We start from the raw sequence: 17,801 nt of genomic DNA on the forward strand, positions 1-17,801 counted from the left end.
AATTCAGGCAATAAATGATGTCTCTTGCCTCTCTTGATGCATAATATAGAAATGTGTGAATATTCCTTGCTTCATGACACATTTTGAGAGAATTAATTCTGACTAGACAAAGATGCATAGCTATGTTAATTGCAGACATCACTGTGGCCCTTATGAAACATGAACTGACAGACCAGTTCCAAAAATCACAAAAGAAACAGAGTAATCCATACAACTCCAGTGATTAAATCCAAATCTTCAGAAAGTATTTAATAGGTGTCGGTGAGAAACAGAAATGTTTTTATTTTTGTTTTGTTTAATTTAAGTCTTAACTTTCATTTTAAATATCAGACACAAAAGTGAAACTAATCAGGCACTGCATGTGTCTTTTAGATGTAAAATTGAAAGTGGAGATTTAGGGTAAAAAAGGACTTTGTTTTGATCTGTTTCTCACTAACATTTATTATATTGGTTCTGAAGACATTGATTTAACCACTGGAGTCTTATGGAGTACTTCTATGTTTCTTATATGTGATTTTTGGAGGTACAAAAGCTAATCACCATTCACTTGCCTTGTTTGAACCTACAGAGCTAAGATATTCTTCCAAAAATATTTGTTTGTGTTCTGTTGAAGAAAGTCATACACATCTGGAATGGCATGAGGGTGAGTAAATGATGAGAGCATTTAAATATTTAGGTGAAATATCCCTTTAATGACCTCTAGGGTAACACATTTCCCTAGATGGAAATCAGAGCCCTAGAGTGTTAGGTTGAGCGCACGGTGAAAAGGAGGTGTGCGTGAGTGAATGTGTATATTGTAGGGTATTATATATATCATTTAGAGATGTGGACGGGGTCAGTTAAAATGGGTATTTTAGGAGGGAATTTAGGGTCTTGAAATATGTGAGCTATGAACTAAATTAAACAGTCCTTATTAGGTAATGAAATGTATAACGTAATTAGTCGTGTTCGACAACCATTATAAATTTGATAAATAACAAATAACTAGATTATTTGTCTTAATAGATTCTCCACCATTGAAATTGTAATACAACGTCTAGTTGTATCAGCTCACAAATTCTACTGTCAGAAATAAGCTTTAAAAGGTGAATTATGATTAAGAGGCATTCCAAACTGAAAGGCGTGATTTTTTTCTCATTTCAAATCATGTTGGTGGAATTCTTCTGTATATATAATCTTACAATATGTTCTTGTGTGATTGAGATATATGGTGTTTATTTGAGGAGGCTTCCACAAATAGCTGATGCAATCGTGAGGATCAGCTCTTTAAGTCATCCCACCCCATGTTTGTTTATCTTTGATTAGGACTCTCCATAGACATAATCATTTTTTATACAGTACGAACTATAGATTCTATCCCCTAACCCTACCCCTAAACCTAACCCTAACAAAAAACTTTCTGGATTATTACATTTTTAATAAAACTTTGTTTAGTATGTTTTTTTAAGCGATTTAAATTATGGGGACACTAGACATGTCCTCATAAACCACATTTACATCATAATACTCTTGTAATTACCAGTTTCAAACCTAAAAAAAGTCCTTGTATACCACTTAAACCTGACCACACACACACACACACACTTTTTTAAAACACTTCAGGCCCCACAGGCAGGCTTATAGGAGGTCAGCTGAAGATATTTGAAACACCACATGAAAAGGTTGCAGTCCACCGCTTTTGGTCAGATCTGGATTTGTGAAATTTTCAATGATGAAGGTCGATCCTAGCATAAATAATTCAAAACATACTCAAATTTTTTACTTCAAGCCCACACAGTACAAATCATTTTCTGGATTTTCCTTTGCTCAGACTTGACCCTTGCTGGCTATTGAGTGTTTACTTTTACTTTGAGTCTCATTTAGACATTCTGCATTGTGCTTACTGTCTGTTTCTCAGACTCATTCACATTCTCTCTCTCTCTCTCTCTCTCTCTCTGTCTCTCTCTCTCCTGTCATCCCAAGGAACTCTGGTACAGATCCAGATTAAGTGTCTCAGGGGCCTTTCACACTGATCATGTTTTTGCATTCATCTGCACTGTTTTTCATCCACATTTTTTAGATGTAAAAAGAATATCAGCTTTTAAAAAAGCTGCATTCTGCTCTATACGTTGTGCAACATTTAGGAGTTTTTGTGCAAGTACATGTTGAAACCACTGAAACGTTTCACTACATGTGACAAACAACAGTCCATAGACTGTGACAAATGGATAGTCAAAATATTTTAACTCATAGGACTAGACCGTATGTGACCGCCCGACCAGATGTGATGTATTTATTCAAAACTATGAGCGCAAAGTGAGAAATATCAAAGGTTTTTGTTCTAAATTTGAATCTAAACACTAGCTACTCCAGTAGACTGGGCGGATATAAATAATGAAGCCAGAAATTACAATTTACTTCGCAAATACAACACAAAAGGCATTTATGAGCGATTAAATGCACTTGTGTAATTTATCTCTGCCATCAGAGACGAGCTTGCATTATTTTCATCTCGTGCATCCATGGCAGATGAACACAAGTTGCTCTGTGCATGCAAATCCCAGTGGGACAAAACCATGAATAAAACAAAGGGACAAAACATGAAAATAAAACCGAAGCTGGCATCTCCTCGTCCTGAGTCATTACTTACATTGATGTTGCAAACGTACTGTAGTTTGGACTCAAAAGTACTCTGTGAAAAGAGACCAGCAGGGGTAGAGATGTGTAATTGAACTCGGTTTGGACCAAGCAATTGAATCAAGTATGAAAACAGCCTCATTTGCACTCAATTGCATTTTACTTTCTCTGTCTTTCTCTCTATCACAATGACTTTTTCTCTCTCTCTCCTCATTTGGTGCAGATATAGATTAAGTGAGGTCTTAATTAGCAGAGATCGAAAGCTTTAGTCACTGTTTTCCTGCTCTTCTCCTAGCCTGCCCATGTAATGTGCACTTTCTCTACCGGCCTCTGAGTCTCTCGTGGAGCAATGCGCTTGCAATCTTAATTAAATAACACATCAGACACAGTGCAAGCCAACTACCACAAAGACTACTCAGATTAGAATGCTGTTTAAAGAGAATGGGGTAAGACAAGTTAAAACGAGAGAGAGAGAGAGAAATAGATAGATAGAGATTTTAGTTCCAGCTAATGCACCTGCATAAACATCTAAATGGTGTGGTGGGGGATAATAGACAGTAGGTGTTTGCACAATGTGTTTGCATTAAGTGCAGTGCTATGTGACACTTCATACTAGCAAAGTCAGTGGGCATGGCCATGAAGTTTTGATATTTTCACACAAGCATGTGCTAAATCTTTATTCCATTCCCTCTCAAGCAACGTCGATATACTGTAAATGAAGACAGCCTCTACATAAGAAATTGGTAGAGTAAATGGACTGTATGTAATGCATTAGAAGAATTTTAATATGAACTATTTGTAATAAACACGCAATAAAAACATGCTTGCTGTGAACTCTCTCCCATTTTGTCTGTCATCGTTCCACAGGATAATTTTGTATCCTCCTGCCTCCAGACCACAATATATGTGTTCTCTATCAGCCTGTATCACCTGCAGTCTTCTTGATGGTGTAATGGATTGCTTTATGCTTTTCTGCTCTCCCATTGTTCGTTGTTTTGTAATGTAAATTTGTTATATGTTTTTCTGTTTAATGTTTGATGTTTAATTCCTCAAGCTTTGTTTTATGTTTAATTTCTCAAGCTTTGGAAAGGTGCTATACAAAATGAACATATTATATAATAAACTTATTATAATAAAATTATTATTATTATTGATCTACTGACACACAAATCATGATTTTCAATTTGTTTGATATCTCTGATTTTATCTGCTAGTGAAAGCCACAGACTGCAAATGCAGGAACTGATTTTGGACTTTGTGGCGAGAATAGACATGCTTCCCAGATGTCTAAGCTCATTGATTTATTTCTCAGGAAAATAGCAGATTGTGCTTTGTGCTACTTCATTAACATTCAGTACACCCACAGTTTGCACACATACACCAACAGATACACAAACACTCCCACTCATGCCCACTTGAGTGTTGAACTGGCAAAATTGCTCTTAGAATTAGCGCTGTCACTAAAATTTGATTAAACATTAACAAAAAATGTTGATAAATGGCTGCACAAAAGTTACTTTTAATAGAATACTAATGGTTAAAGTAGCAACTATAGCACCTTACAAATGTGAGTTGAATGATTTACCATCACCCCACGCTCTGTGAATATTATTTGGATAATAAGTGTTGGACTGAAGTTGACTAACATGCTAAATCTATCAGCAACAAATCACATGTGTTTTAATGGCATGATTGACCAATCAGAGTCAAGTATTCCAAATAGCAGTGTAATAAGTAAGGGATTATGTACAGTCATCCGGTTGCTATTTCAAAATATACCCTGACTGGGTGATTAAGATCCCAACGCAAAGCGGATGGGTCTTATATCACCCTAAAGGAGTTTAAGAACTTGGTAGATTTAAATTAGTGGCATGAACCACCACATCCTCACACGGTTCTACACCAGCACTGTAGAGAGCATCCTGACTGGCTGCATCACGGCCTGGTACAGCAATAGCACCGCCCACAACCGCAAAGCCCTGCAAAGGGTGGTGTGAACTGCCAGACACATCATCGGAGGTGAGCTTCCCTCCCTTCGGGACATATATACCAGGCGGTGTGTGAAAAAAGCTTGGAGGATCATCAGAGACTCCAGCCACCCGAGCCATGGGCTGCTCTCAATGCTACCATCAGGCAGGCTGTATCACAGCATCAGGACCCGCACCAGCCGACTACATGACAGCTTCTTCCCCCAAGCAATCAGAATTCTGAATACGTGATCTCTCACGATCAATATATCAGCACTGCACTTGATTAATCTTATATCTCACACTGGACTGTCATAATTAGTCTCCTCAATACAACTACTGTATATATATTTTTTTATATACTCTTTATTTTTTATTGTACGTGTATTCTATATTGTGTGTATTGTTTACTGTACATTGTATATTATTATTATTGTATTGTAAATTGGTGTATGTCTCCTCACTGTCATGACTGCTATGTTGCTCGGAACTGCACCTACTGTTGCACTTGTGTATATGGTAATGTGACAATAAAGTGATTTGATTTGATATTATACGATAACAACTGACCGACTGTATATAATCCCACTTATTACATGCTACTAACAAATATATAAATAAATGGACATAATATATTGATTTACGTTGAAATTATGTAATTATGTGACAAGAAAGATATAGCTGAACAGTTGAAATCCACTTCTGGAGTTCTGTTGGTGTTTATTTAGAGCAAATTATCATCTGACTAATCTTTATGCAGCCTATAACAAGAATACTTGCCAAATAAACAAACAAATGGATATAAAACATTAATTTGCTTTGAAATGTTATAATTATTTGAGAGGAAATAAATCGCAGCTGAAATCGCAGAGTTCTGTCTGTGTTTATTATGTAATTAATAAACATCTGACCTACCATTGTGTATCTTATTACAAGACTTCTTGCCAAATAAATAAATAAAAACACATTAAACATTCATTTGAGTTATCGCACAGTGATCCGTGATACAGGAAAGATGGCTCGGGGTTTTGATACGTAGATGTGCGGTTGTTTCTGAGAAATATCAGACTGCTAGATTATACCATTGACCAATCAGAATCTAATATTTCAGAGAGCCATGTAATAAGAGACAGTAATGCCATGTACCCTTCAGAGTACTCACTTCAAGTGCCCTGCCTTCCATAGTGAGTAAGGCATATTGATGCTCACTTTCAAAAGGAATTCGCTGACATTATATAAAGGTCAAAAAAGTTTGGAGTTGAACTGACATTCTGAGACTTGAGATCAGAAAGAGATGCAGGGAGAAAAAGCTAGAGCCTTTCTGTGCTGTGGTTGTTAACCCAAACCCATAACCCAGAATTAATTGGAAGATCTCTGTCTGTTTCGACTGAGTCTTACCCTGTGTCCCCTTTGAGCACTCCAGTACTGCTTCTCCCTATAAGCATATTATGTAGGTGCATATTCAATCATAATCAATCATTCAATCATAATCTAGTTATTGTGGTTTTACTACAAGTACTAACATACTTTAGTGCAACTGTTGTTACTGTAGTAAAATAATACATTTTTATAAGAAGTGGACTAAGTTATTGTGAGGGAACACAAAATATTTGCGAGGGAAAACATTAAATATTGTGTGGGAATATAAAGCTATTTCAGAAAGAAAAAATTCTCTCCTTGTCCTCTAAGAGGCTACAGTGTATTTTTTCACACTGCTTTCACTCTCTCTCTCTCTCTCTGAAGTAGTTATAATGTAGCAAGCTACTATTTACATGTAGCTTGTTCTAGTTACTTTCTCTAAAGTGTTGCTTTCAGTTGTTGTTAGCTTAGCCAGCTAAATTTGTTTGACTAGCTTGGCCAACACATACCTATTGCTGTCTATTGTTCTCTCTCTCTTTCACCAACCTGATCTCATGAAAAGTCGTATTTTTACGAGGTGGATAAATCATATGATCTCATTAGTTTTTGTTCATTTGAATACAAATTGATCATGGGCAAATGCCTGCTTGTGCAATGCGGAAGTAAGCGAAGGTGTTGAGCACATGCTTATTAATGTTATGCCCAACCCAAACCCCTCATCTAAACCTTACTATAGAGTAGAATGTAAGCATGATAGGAAGCATAAAGAGTATGATGTATGTGACAGTAGTGGAACATTTTTGTGGGAGTTTTAGAAGGAAACGATGGAGAGTGATGTGATTGGCTGTTGTAATAGTCTGAATGTTGTATGAATTTGTACGAAATCCTTAAGATTTCGCCATGGAAATGTGTTTCTGTCACCCATCCTTGTAGCAGAGGTCCCAGAGTAGTGTCATTTGACATTGCATAGAGTAGAGTGTGTTAATTCATAACAAGCAAACCTCTTCTGATGAGCGACTAAATGAATCTTTCATGGTGAACAGGACACAACCACTGCCACCTCTCACTCGCTTTTTTTTAACGATACTCAATAAAAATGCTCTACTAAAAGCATCTCATTTACCAACCTGTGAAACATCACAGACACTGTGTGTGTGTGTGTGTGTGTGTGTGTGTGTGTGTGTGTGTGTGTGTGTGTGTGTTTGTGCATGCGTGTGTGTGTGTTGTAGCCACGGCCCATGCAATTTATTGTCTAGGCCTTCAGTGCGATTAAGAAAACACAGTTTCACAATGAATTATACACCGTATGCCACTCATACATTACGTGGCATTGCCTCCCATTCAAGGTGTGAAAACTTTTTCCTGTAATAAATCCTTTAGAGGATTCAATCTGCTTCCTATCACTCCACCACTCATACTTTCTATCTATTACTCATCACTCTTTTTATTCTTTCTTTCTTTCTTTCTTTCTTCTTTCTTTCTTTCACTCTATCACTTTAACACCGTAGCAACTGCATAAAACCTAGCAACCAAAACCCATTGACTGCCATTCTAAAGGTCTTAGATGGATATCTCCTGATCCGAATGTCCTACAGACATGAGAGTTGGCTTGTTTTAATTTGGCGAGCAATCATGATACTTCGCAAACCCTAGCAAACATTTAGAGCACCCTAGCAACCAAACCCCTTTGACTTCCATTCAAAAAGGCTGAATGTGATATCTTCAGATCAGAATGTCCTACAGACATGAGAGTTGGCTTGTTTACCAATTGACCAAATTGAAAAATGTACCAATAATACCAACTGACATTTTAAAAACGCATCCAAGAACGAAAGCCAGAACCAAGGAGGTCTAATACCAAGAAAAAGGTCTAATAATATTTTTGCTTGCAAAAAATGTTGTTTTGTCAGGGTACAAGGTTATTTTTCAAAACTTCCGACACTGAATGATCAAGCAGCCTAATTTACACTTATAAAACTCCTGATGTTGCTATAACAATGCAATAAGCACTTACCAATTTACTTGAAGTGAATATCAGTCCTCCTTTCCTGTTTAATTAATCAATCGCACGATCATGCAGAACATCTTAGGTTTTTAAATCCATAAGAATCTCTTTCTCAACGGCAATACCAGCAGTGACAGTAGACTCGTCAGCAAGATCCCGCGCTCTTCACTTTATAATTACATACATCACTTACATCAGCATGACTGCATCACTCAAGGCCTGCTAGAAGGCCTGGACTGGGACATATCCTAAAGATCACTCCCACAAGAACAAATAAATCAATCTGATTGGCTGATGAATCTGACTTTAGATGCCTAATCACTGCAGTGTTGAGGGATTCTGTGGGAATTTTGAAGGCCTGACAGGGTGGAGCTCAGACTCACAAGCTGCTTTGGCTAACAAGCTCGGCTTCGGGCATGCGATGTGTGAAACAGTTGTCACACTTTGCTTGTAAGCATCGAGGAATAAATTCTGATTGGATAAATTGTTTCGGTTTTTGCTATTAGTTTGTAGATTAATTAGGAGTTGAAAGCGATTGAAAATACATAGGCAAAAAGGTCAATGAGAATGAAAGGATGAAAAAAATATTTATTTATTAGGCATGTTTGGCAGCAGAGAAGGCTTTGCTGGCCCTGAGTAATCACCACTGGTGTGCTGTCTTACCCTGCAGAGGCAATATGTGGTTGCTGTGGATCATGATGCTGAGCTGCAGCACAAGTTGGGGTGCACTCTTCAGAAATGCCTCCAGCAGCCGCAGCATGTTGATGTCAGCGCTCTCGAACATCAGACGCCAGTAGAAATGACGCTGACCCAGTTTGCCATGCACTCCCAGGTACAAGGTGTGGATATACCTGAAAACACACAGAGGGAGATGGTCATTTCAGATTAATTGAATTTTAAAGCAATAGTTCTCCCATAAACATCTGGGATAGCATGAGGGTGAGTAAATGATGACAGAATGAACATTTTTAGGTGAACTGTTATTGTAAGGGGTAATGTTACATTTACATTTTGCATTACTTCTCATTTCTTAAATTATGCATCCTCGTTATTGTTCATCCTCGTTCCTCACTCCTCCATCCTCAAGACCATGACCCGGAAATTGATCAAAGTCCACCATCATTGAGGACGTATCAATTCTCTAAATGCACCATGAGGCGGTGTGGATCGAGGACAGAGAAAGCTTACTGTGGACGCTTGAATGGGAAAGCACATGAGCTTCCTATAAGGAAGACTTTTTGGTTAGTCTTGGCTACTGCACCTGACATGCATAAATAAATTGTTTTTACAAGCATTTGCTGAGCTGACTGTCACAGTTTCCATCACAATATGACACCAGAAGAGTGGCACTGAGGACTTTTCACCTGTCAGCAGCTTTTAACAGGAGAAGAACAGGACACAACCTGATATCACACAAACACACGTGTGTGCTCACCCTATCAATGCGTTGAACACAAGCTCAATATTTGTTTTATTCTAGCTTAAAAATGTCAAATTCAATCGGATCAACTGAAGCATTCTCAAATTCAGCTGAATCTCCAATTTATTTGATTCAAACAGATCTTGGAATCATATTTGAAAAATAAATAAATAAATAAAATAAAAAAATTAAAAAAAGGACATCTCTTTTTTTACCATTTTTGAACATGTGCCATAACAGCTTAAAATAACAATATTTACAGTACCATATTTTTCCACTTTTATCCCACCCAACCCTTCAGTCAAAACACCCTCAAAAGCGAACAACTTATAAGAGATAAAATACAGCATGTGTAACATGGTTCCTATTGCCTTAATACACCACCAGCACATTGCATAATCTCTTATTCTAACCAGTCTGCTTGGGGTCCAATAGCATCTGTTAAGAATCTTGAAGTTAATTAATATAAATTAGACCTCATGGGCAGTGGAGTGCCAGTTTGACACTACCTGATTCCACAACTCTTCCTTGATCACCCTTATCTCTTTCCCATGTCACTTTCAGTCCATTTAGTTTAGATACATAAGTGTCCCTAATGTAAGCATAGAAAACTGATGCCCCCAATTTTCTATGGCTGACAGGGCTGTTGATTTAATGCGTTAATTTAGTGCGATTAATTTGATAAAATATAACGCGTTAAAAAAATTAACACAATTAATCGCCCCAGACTATAATAAGGAAGATTCCTTCCTGAGAAACGCAAGCTTGTAGTACCACCTGTTTACTCCAGAGGGCAGTAAGTGAAATTTCAGCTGTATGAGCAACACACAGTTTATACAGTGAAGAAATCAACCCCACAATCAACCCCACAGAACAACACAAACATGCGTTACATTCTTGTATTCAAAACACTTGATGGACGCAAATTCAAACTAAGGGATCTCAAGATGTGTTCTAAGTATTAAACTATATTTAACTTGACACAGTGACATAAAAATTTTATGTTTATGATGCAACGCACCCAAAACGCTACACAAGCATGTCTGATGCAGGTGTAAATTGACGGGTCCTTAAACAAGACCTCATAATAAATCTCCAACTGATTGACAAATTCACTTGTGAAATGGATATTTGTGAACTGTATGTCAATGATTTGCTTATGTTCAATAATATGGTAGTAAACAATACATTGTATTCTAAAGCTGCTTATTGATTGTCTTATCAAAGATTAACTCTTCTGCCACAAGAATGTAATGCATTTTATCTGAATATTTTTTTATTATATACAGGTGAAACTCGAAAAATTAGAATATCGTGCAAAAGTTCATTAATTTCAGTAATTCAACTTAAAAGGTGAAACTAATATATTATATAGACTCATTACAAGCAAAGTAAGATATTTCAAGCCTTTATTTGATATAATTTTGATGATTATGGCTTACAGCTTATGAAAACCCCAAATTCAGAATCTCAGAAAATTAGAATATTGTGAAAAGGTTCAGTATTGTAGGCTCAAAGTGTCACACTCTAATCAGCTAAACACCTGCAAAGGGTTCCTGAGCCTTTAAATATTCTCTCAGTCTGGTTCAGTTGAATTCACAATCATGGGGAAGACTGCTGACCTGACAGTTGTGCAGAAAACCATCATTGACACCCTCCACAAGGAGGGAAAGCCTCAAAAGGTAATTGCAAAAGAAGTTGGATGTTCTCAAAGTGCTGTATCAAAGCACATTAATAGAAAGTTAAGTGGAAGGAAAAGTGTGGAAGAAAAAGGTGCACAAGCTGCAGGGATGACCGTAGCCTGGAGAGGATTGTCAGGAAAAGGCCATTCAAATGTGTGGGGAGCTTCACAAGGAGTGGACTGAGGCTGGAGTTACTGCATCAAGAGCCACCACACACAGACGGGTCCTGGACATGGGCTTCAAATGTCAAATGTCTTACCTGGGCTAAAGAAAAAAAGAACTGGTCTGTTGCTCAGTGGTCCAAAGTCCTCTTTTCTGATGAGAGCAAATTTTGCATCTCATTTGGAAACCAAGGTCCCAGAGTCTGGAGGAAGAATGGAGAGGCACACAATCCAAGATGCTTGAACTCCAGTGTGAAGTTTCCACAGTCTGTGTTGGTTTGGGGAGCCATGTCATCGGCTGGTGTTGGTCCACTGTGCTTTATTAAGTCCAGAGTCAACGCAGCCGTCTACCGGGACATTTTAGAGCACTTCATGCTTCCTTCAGCAGACAAGCTTTATGGAGATGCTGACTTCATTTTCCAGCAGGACTTGGCACCTGCCCACACTGCCAAAAGTACCAAAACCTGGTTCAATGACCATGGTATTACTGTGCTTGATTGGCCTGCAAACTCGCCTGACCTGAACCCCATAGAGAATCTATGGGGCATTGCCAAGAGAAAGATGAGACGAACAATGCAGAAGGCTGAAGGCCTATTGAAGCATCTTGGTCTTCCATAACACCTCAGCAGTGCCACAGGCTGATAGCATCCATGCCACGCCGCATTGAGGCAGTAATTAATGCAAAAGGGGCCCAAACCAAGTACTGAGTACATATGCATGATTATACTTTTCAGAGGGCCGACATTTCTGTATTTAAAATCCTTTTTTTTATTGATTTCATGTAATATTCTAATTTTCTGACATTCTGAATTTGGGGTTTTCATAAGCTGTAAGCCATAATCATAAAAATTATATCAAATAAAGGCTTGAAATATCTTACTTTGCTTGTAATGAGTCTATATAATATATTAGTTTCACCTTTTAAGTTGAATTACTGAAATTAATGAACTTTTGCACGATATTCTAATTTTTCGAGTTTCACCTGTATATATCAATCGTGATTAATTGGGACACCATGTAATTCATTTGATTACAATTTTTAATCGATTGACAGCCCTATATATATATATATATATATATATCTGTTGGTGGGTCAGGACCAGCCTTAAGGATTAAAAGGAGACAGTGTCTGATTTGTAGATATTTCCAGACAAGTTAAAAGTTTGTCTTAAGTGACTAAATTAAACCATATGTTCTCCTACATAGAGGTCATCAAGGAACCAGGGCTGTATTCACAAAGATTTTTATCTTACCACTCAGAGTTCTCCGTAGATTTCCTAGCTAAGAGTTTTTGCTTAAAAGCTATTCACAAAACTGCTTAGAGCAAGTTTTACTAAGGAAATCTTAAAGTAAGGGTAAGGCCGAGTTGACCTCGTTGCTATGGATGACATCACATTCTATGAGCGCACTCTTTAAAATTGCCTAAAGTGATTGGTATACAGGAAAGTGCTATTTGTCAGCAAATTCCTCATATACAGATAGCAGGATATTTATAACAAATAACAAATATAATATTAATAGATAGATAGATGTTCCTCAGTCAAAACATTAATCTCCGGTGTAGTTAGGTTGTTTTGATTTGTGGGAGAGGTAACTACATCTAACTAACTTTGAAATAATTTTTTTTCAATTATTTTTCAAGGTTAATGTCAATATTATAATGTTTATAATATTCTAATGTTATATTATTAAAATACATCGACTCAGTTGCCTATATCGGAAAGGGGGCAACCAGCTCTTTTTCAATGTTTACCCAAGCAGGGGCTTCATTAGGTGGCATGCTACTTTTAGTCAACTGTAAAAGCAAAAAAGACTAATAGTACCAATCAGTTCTAGGGAGGGAGAGCCAGCCAGAGTCTTTAGCTGAATATGACTTTGTATGATTAAAAAGGGGGTTCTTTCCCTGCCAGATAAAAGATTCCACATATTTACTGTATTCTTTCAAAAATGACAATGGCATGGTAAGGGACGGCATATATGAAAAATTATTAATCTTAGGTGCATTTATCATTTTAACTAGGTTGATTATGTTATAAATAATCATTTGGAAGTTGATAAGCATTATATTTCAATACAAAAAAAAAGTGTAATACCCAAATAGATCATGCCTGATGAAACCCACCTAATTTGCCATTGGGCCTCCATTGTCACAGGACATTTCAAAGATAAGGGTATCACTTCAGATTTGGTCCAATTTTATAACCTGAAATCTGAGAGAAGTAGTCAATTAGAGAGAACATTGTGGGCATTGTTGATTTTGGATTGCTTGAAATAACTAATATATTATCAGCATGCAAATGTAATTTATGCTCTTGTCCATCAGCTATAATACCTTTAATATTTGGATTATTATAGAGTTTTTAGACAATGGCAAAGATAAGAGGGGAGAGGAGGCTGTTTTGTGCCACTATGGAGCCCAAATTGTGACATTACACCATTACATACTACTGATGCCATTGGTTCGGTATTAAGGTGTAAATGTCTTCTCAAATTATCTGTGGTAGACCATCCCCTAACAAAACCAACTTGATCTGGATGTATAATGTATAAAATATAAAGGTTGTGTCGATTTAGTGACACTAGGGGTCACTCTTGAGAGCCCAAGTCACCTCTGATCTTTGATAAAAGGCCAATGGGAATTGGTGAGTGGCATTTGCATGTCCCTCCCCCGAACATATGGGTATAAAAGGAGGGGACGTGCATACCGCTCATTAGATTTTCTCTTCTGAGTCGAACGGTCGATGGTTCAAGATGAGTCAAGCAATTGCCATACCTCTCCTTTACTGGATCCTTATGGTGCACTGCTGTCGAGGATAGTGAGGGTAGAGAGATCGGGACCAGGCAGAGAAAGGTGTCTCCCATGAACTCTTCAGCTCCTAGTGCACTTACGGGAAGAAAGGCACTGGTGTTGGGCATGGCTGTGAGTGGCGCCTCGAGCCCAGATACCAATCATCCAGCCATGAGGTTTCAAGGGAGAATGGAGGGTTCCACTCTAGCCTGATGCTTGCGGCGGCCTGGGAAATCATGTCCGTCATTTCAGCGTCCGCCGGTGACCACACCCATGGGGGGAAGCCCAGCACAGGTTTCCGCGTCAGACAGGACGAGCCCGTCCTCCGATGCTGCGCTCGAGAGCTCATCGCTTTCTACCCGGAAGTGCACTAGGAGCTGAAGAGTTCGTGGGAGGCACCTTTCTCTGCCTGGTCCCGATCTCTCTACCCTCACTATCCTAGGGGACATGCATACCGCTCTTGAACCCTTGGAACGACCTCACATTTCTTTGGGCAGGGGTTCCCCTAGAATAGGTCTCCAGATGCGACGTGGTCACAAACGATGCCTCCAAGACATGATGGGGCACTACATGCAATGGGCCTGCGGCTATGTTGGCACATCAACTGCCTCGAGGTGTTGAAAATACTGCTCATCCTAAGGAGGTTCTGGCCATTGATCCAGGGCAAGCACGTTTTGGTTCGAACAGACAACACAGCGGTGGCATATATCAACTGCCAAGGCAGATTGCGCTCCACTCGTATGTCACAACTCGCCCACCATCTCCTCCACTGAAGTCAGCAGCACCTCAAATCGCTGCAAGGTACTCACATCCTGGGTGACCTCAACACCATGGCGGACATGCTGTCACAACAGGTCACCCGCAAAGGAGAGTGGAGACTCCACCCTCAGGTGGTTCAGCTAATTTGGAGTCGATACAGGCAGGCACAGGTGGACCTGTTCACCTCTCCGGAATCCTCCCAAGGCCCGGTCTGGTACAACCTGACCAAGGCTCCCCTCGGCATAGACGCCTTGGCAGACAGCTGGCCACCTGGACTATGCAAGTATGCGTTCCCCCCAGTGAGCCTACTCGCATAGACCCTGTGCAAGGTCAGGGAGGATGAGGAGCAGGTCACCCTAGTGGCACCCTACTGGCCCACACAGTCTCTGTTTTCGGACCTCATGTTTCTCGCGTCAGCCCCTCCTTGGCAAAAAGAAGAACCTTCTATCTCAGGGAAGGGGCACCATCTGGCACCAGTGATCAGACCTCTGGAACCTCCATGTCTGGCCCCTGAATGGGACATGGAAGACCTCAGTAGCCTACCACCTGCCGTGGTAGACACCATCACTCAGACTAGGGCCCCCTCTACGAGGCGCCTCTATGCCTTGAAGTGCTGTCTGTTCGCTAAGTAGTGTTCTTCCCGACACGAAGACCCCCAGAGATGTGCAGTTGGCTCAGTGCTTTCCTTTCTGCAGGAGAGGTTGGAGGGATGGCTGTCCCCCTCCACCTTGTGGGTGTATGTAGCTGCATAGCTGCACACCACGACGCAGTGGATGACCTGATTTTCAGGTTCCTGAGAGGCGCTAGGAGGTTGAATTTCTCCAGACCACATCTCGTTCCCTCATGGGACCTCTCCGTAGTCCTGCAAGGCCTGCGTGGGGCTCCCTTCGAGCCTTTAGAGTCAGTAGAGCTTAAGGCACTCTCCTTGAAGACTGCCCAAGGTTCCCATGACCCTTTCAGGGACCAAGTGGTGAACCTGCAAGTGCTGTCCCAGGAGGAGGCAGACCCAGCCTTGGCATTGCTCTATTTGGATCACATGCAGAGTTTAGGATCTCTGAGCAGCTCTTTGTCTGCTTTGGTGGACAGCGAAAAGGAAGCGCTGTCTCCAAACAGAGGATTGCCCACTGAATCATGGATGCCATAGCTGTTGCCTACCAGGCTCAGCATGTGCCACCCCTGCAGGGCTATAAGTCCATTCCACCAGGAGTGTGCCTCCTGGGCTCTGACCAGTGGTGCCTCTCTAGCTGACATTTGCAGAGCGGCGGGCTGGGCTACACCCAACACCTTTGCGAGATTCTACAATCTCCGGGTTGAGCCGGTCTCGTCCCTTGTTTTAGCAGGAATGAACGCTCCACATGTGCTGGCTTCCTGTAGGCAACCCCTTGCAATGTATATATTCCGCAACGTATAAATGGCCGGGACCTTATTCTCCGCTCCTCAGCATAAAACCCTTTATACCCGTTTGACCAGGGGAGGGGCATGAAAATACCATTCGCCAATTCCCATTGGGCTTTTATCAAAGATCAGAAGTGTCTTGGGCTCTCAAGAGTAACCCCTAGTGTCACTACATAGATAAAATGTCTCGTTCCCTCCACCAGGGAACAGAGGTTACGGAAGTAACAGGACAGTAGCAGCCTCTCTAATCTTTTTGCCAGTACCTTAGCAAGTACTTTCCTATCCACATTACCAAGTGAAATAGGTGTAGAGATGCCATAGTGCTTAGGGTATTTCCCTTTTTTATGAATCAGGGTGATTATGCTAAATCTACTACTGTTGGGATGTCGGCATTCTGAAAACCCTTACAAAAATCAAGAGTTCATGGCAAATTTGACAGAAAACTTCTTATAGAAAACATCATATCCCCAGGGGCACAGCATGTTCTGAGATGTTTGATGACATACTTAATCTCTTCTAGAGTGATATCACCTTCCACTGAATCTCCGTCTTGTATGGTTAAGCATGGGATCTGTATAGAAGAGAAGAATTATTCAAATTGTTCTACCTTTACCTCCCATTACGATGTATATTAAACCTGGTCAAATTCTTTTAAAACCGTATTAATTACTCTTCCGTCTGCGATCAATTCATTTTCATCATTCAAAAATCTCCTTGTGTGCTGTGTCTTGTGCCAGTTTGTTGTGGAAGTTTTTTCTGTAATGATGTCAAATTGCTGATCTTCCTGTTAGTGTCTCTAGTCTGATTAATCTGTCAGTTCCTGCTCTGAGGCCTGACCTACCTGGTTGCCTGACTGTTGGCCTCAATCACCTGACAAGACCTCCTCCCCACTCTAGTATCCTGCCAGTCAGCTCCTGTCTCCACAAGCTCACTGGAATATTTTTACCTTTCAGAAACTTGTGTTTTTTGCCTATTAAATAAATTATTTTCATTGACCTCTGCTATTGAATACTCACTCTTTTCCCCAACCCTGACAGAACAGACTGGTCAGTATAAGGACTCAGAGTATGGGCATCTTCCTCTTTCCATCTCCCAACCCCCAGAGCTCCATAAGAAAGCACATCGTTCAGCTTGATCAGCTTCACTCCCTCTGTTAAGGAAAGGCAGACATAAGGGAGCTGGGAGATGGGAAGGCTAGGGATTATTACCGTCTGGGAATTTGTGGGCTGTGTGTACACAGTGGGGAGTGGGTAACGGCCCTCTACAGGTAGCACATTCATGCTGACTGTTTCACTCTCCCTCCCTTAACTAGCCAAATCCCTAGTCCTCTGATGACCCATAAGTTGAGAAAGAGGAGGAAGAATGTCCCTGCTTCATTCTGCACTGCAGCTCCCCTAGAGCCCTCAGCTTCGTTTAGCCCTTGTAGAAGAAGGAAGAGGGGTAGGAGGGTTCTTGCCTCGTCCAATTGTGGCTGTTCCCAGCTGCCAGTGATCCCTACCATGGAGTCTGTTCCCCTGCCACCAGCGCTTCCTACCATGGAGGCTGTTCCCCTGCCTCCAGCACTCCCTACCATGGAGACCGTTCCCATGCAGCCAGTGCTCCCTGCCAATGAGGACATTCTCCTGCTGCCCCCGGTGGCAGCCGCCAAC

General features: G+C 40.4%; 1 protein-coding gene across 1 annotated transcript in view; it reads right to left on the bottom strand.

The window, feature by feature from the left end:
• LOC127628938 (XK-related protein 7-like) overlaps positions 1-17,801 on the bottom strand; it is a 133,772-nt gene that overhangs the window by 11,056 nt on the left and 104,915 nt on the right. The window contains exon 2 of the mRNA XM_052105922.1: positions 8,611-8,798. Coding sequence (XP_051961882.1) covers positions 8,611-8,798 — 188 coding nt within the window. The remainder of the gene's footprint in view (positions 1-8,610; positions 8,799-17,801) is intronic.

The sequence above is a fragment of the Xyrauchen texanus genome, chromosome 35 (assembly GCF_025860055.1).
Source record: "Xyrauchen texanus isolate HMW12.3.18 chromosome 35, RBS_HiC_50CHRs, whole genome shotgun sequence".
Taxonomy (NCBI): domain Eukaryota; kingdom Metazoa; phylum Chordata; class Actinopteri; order Cypriniformes; family Catostomidae; genus Xyrauchen; species Xyrauchen texanus.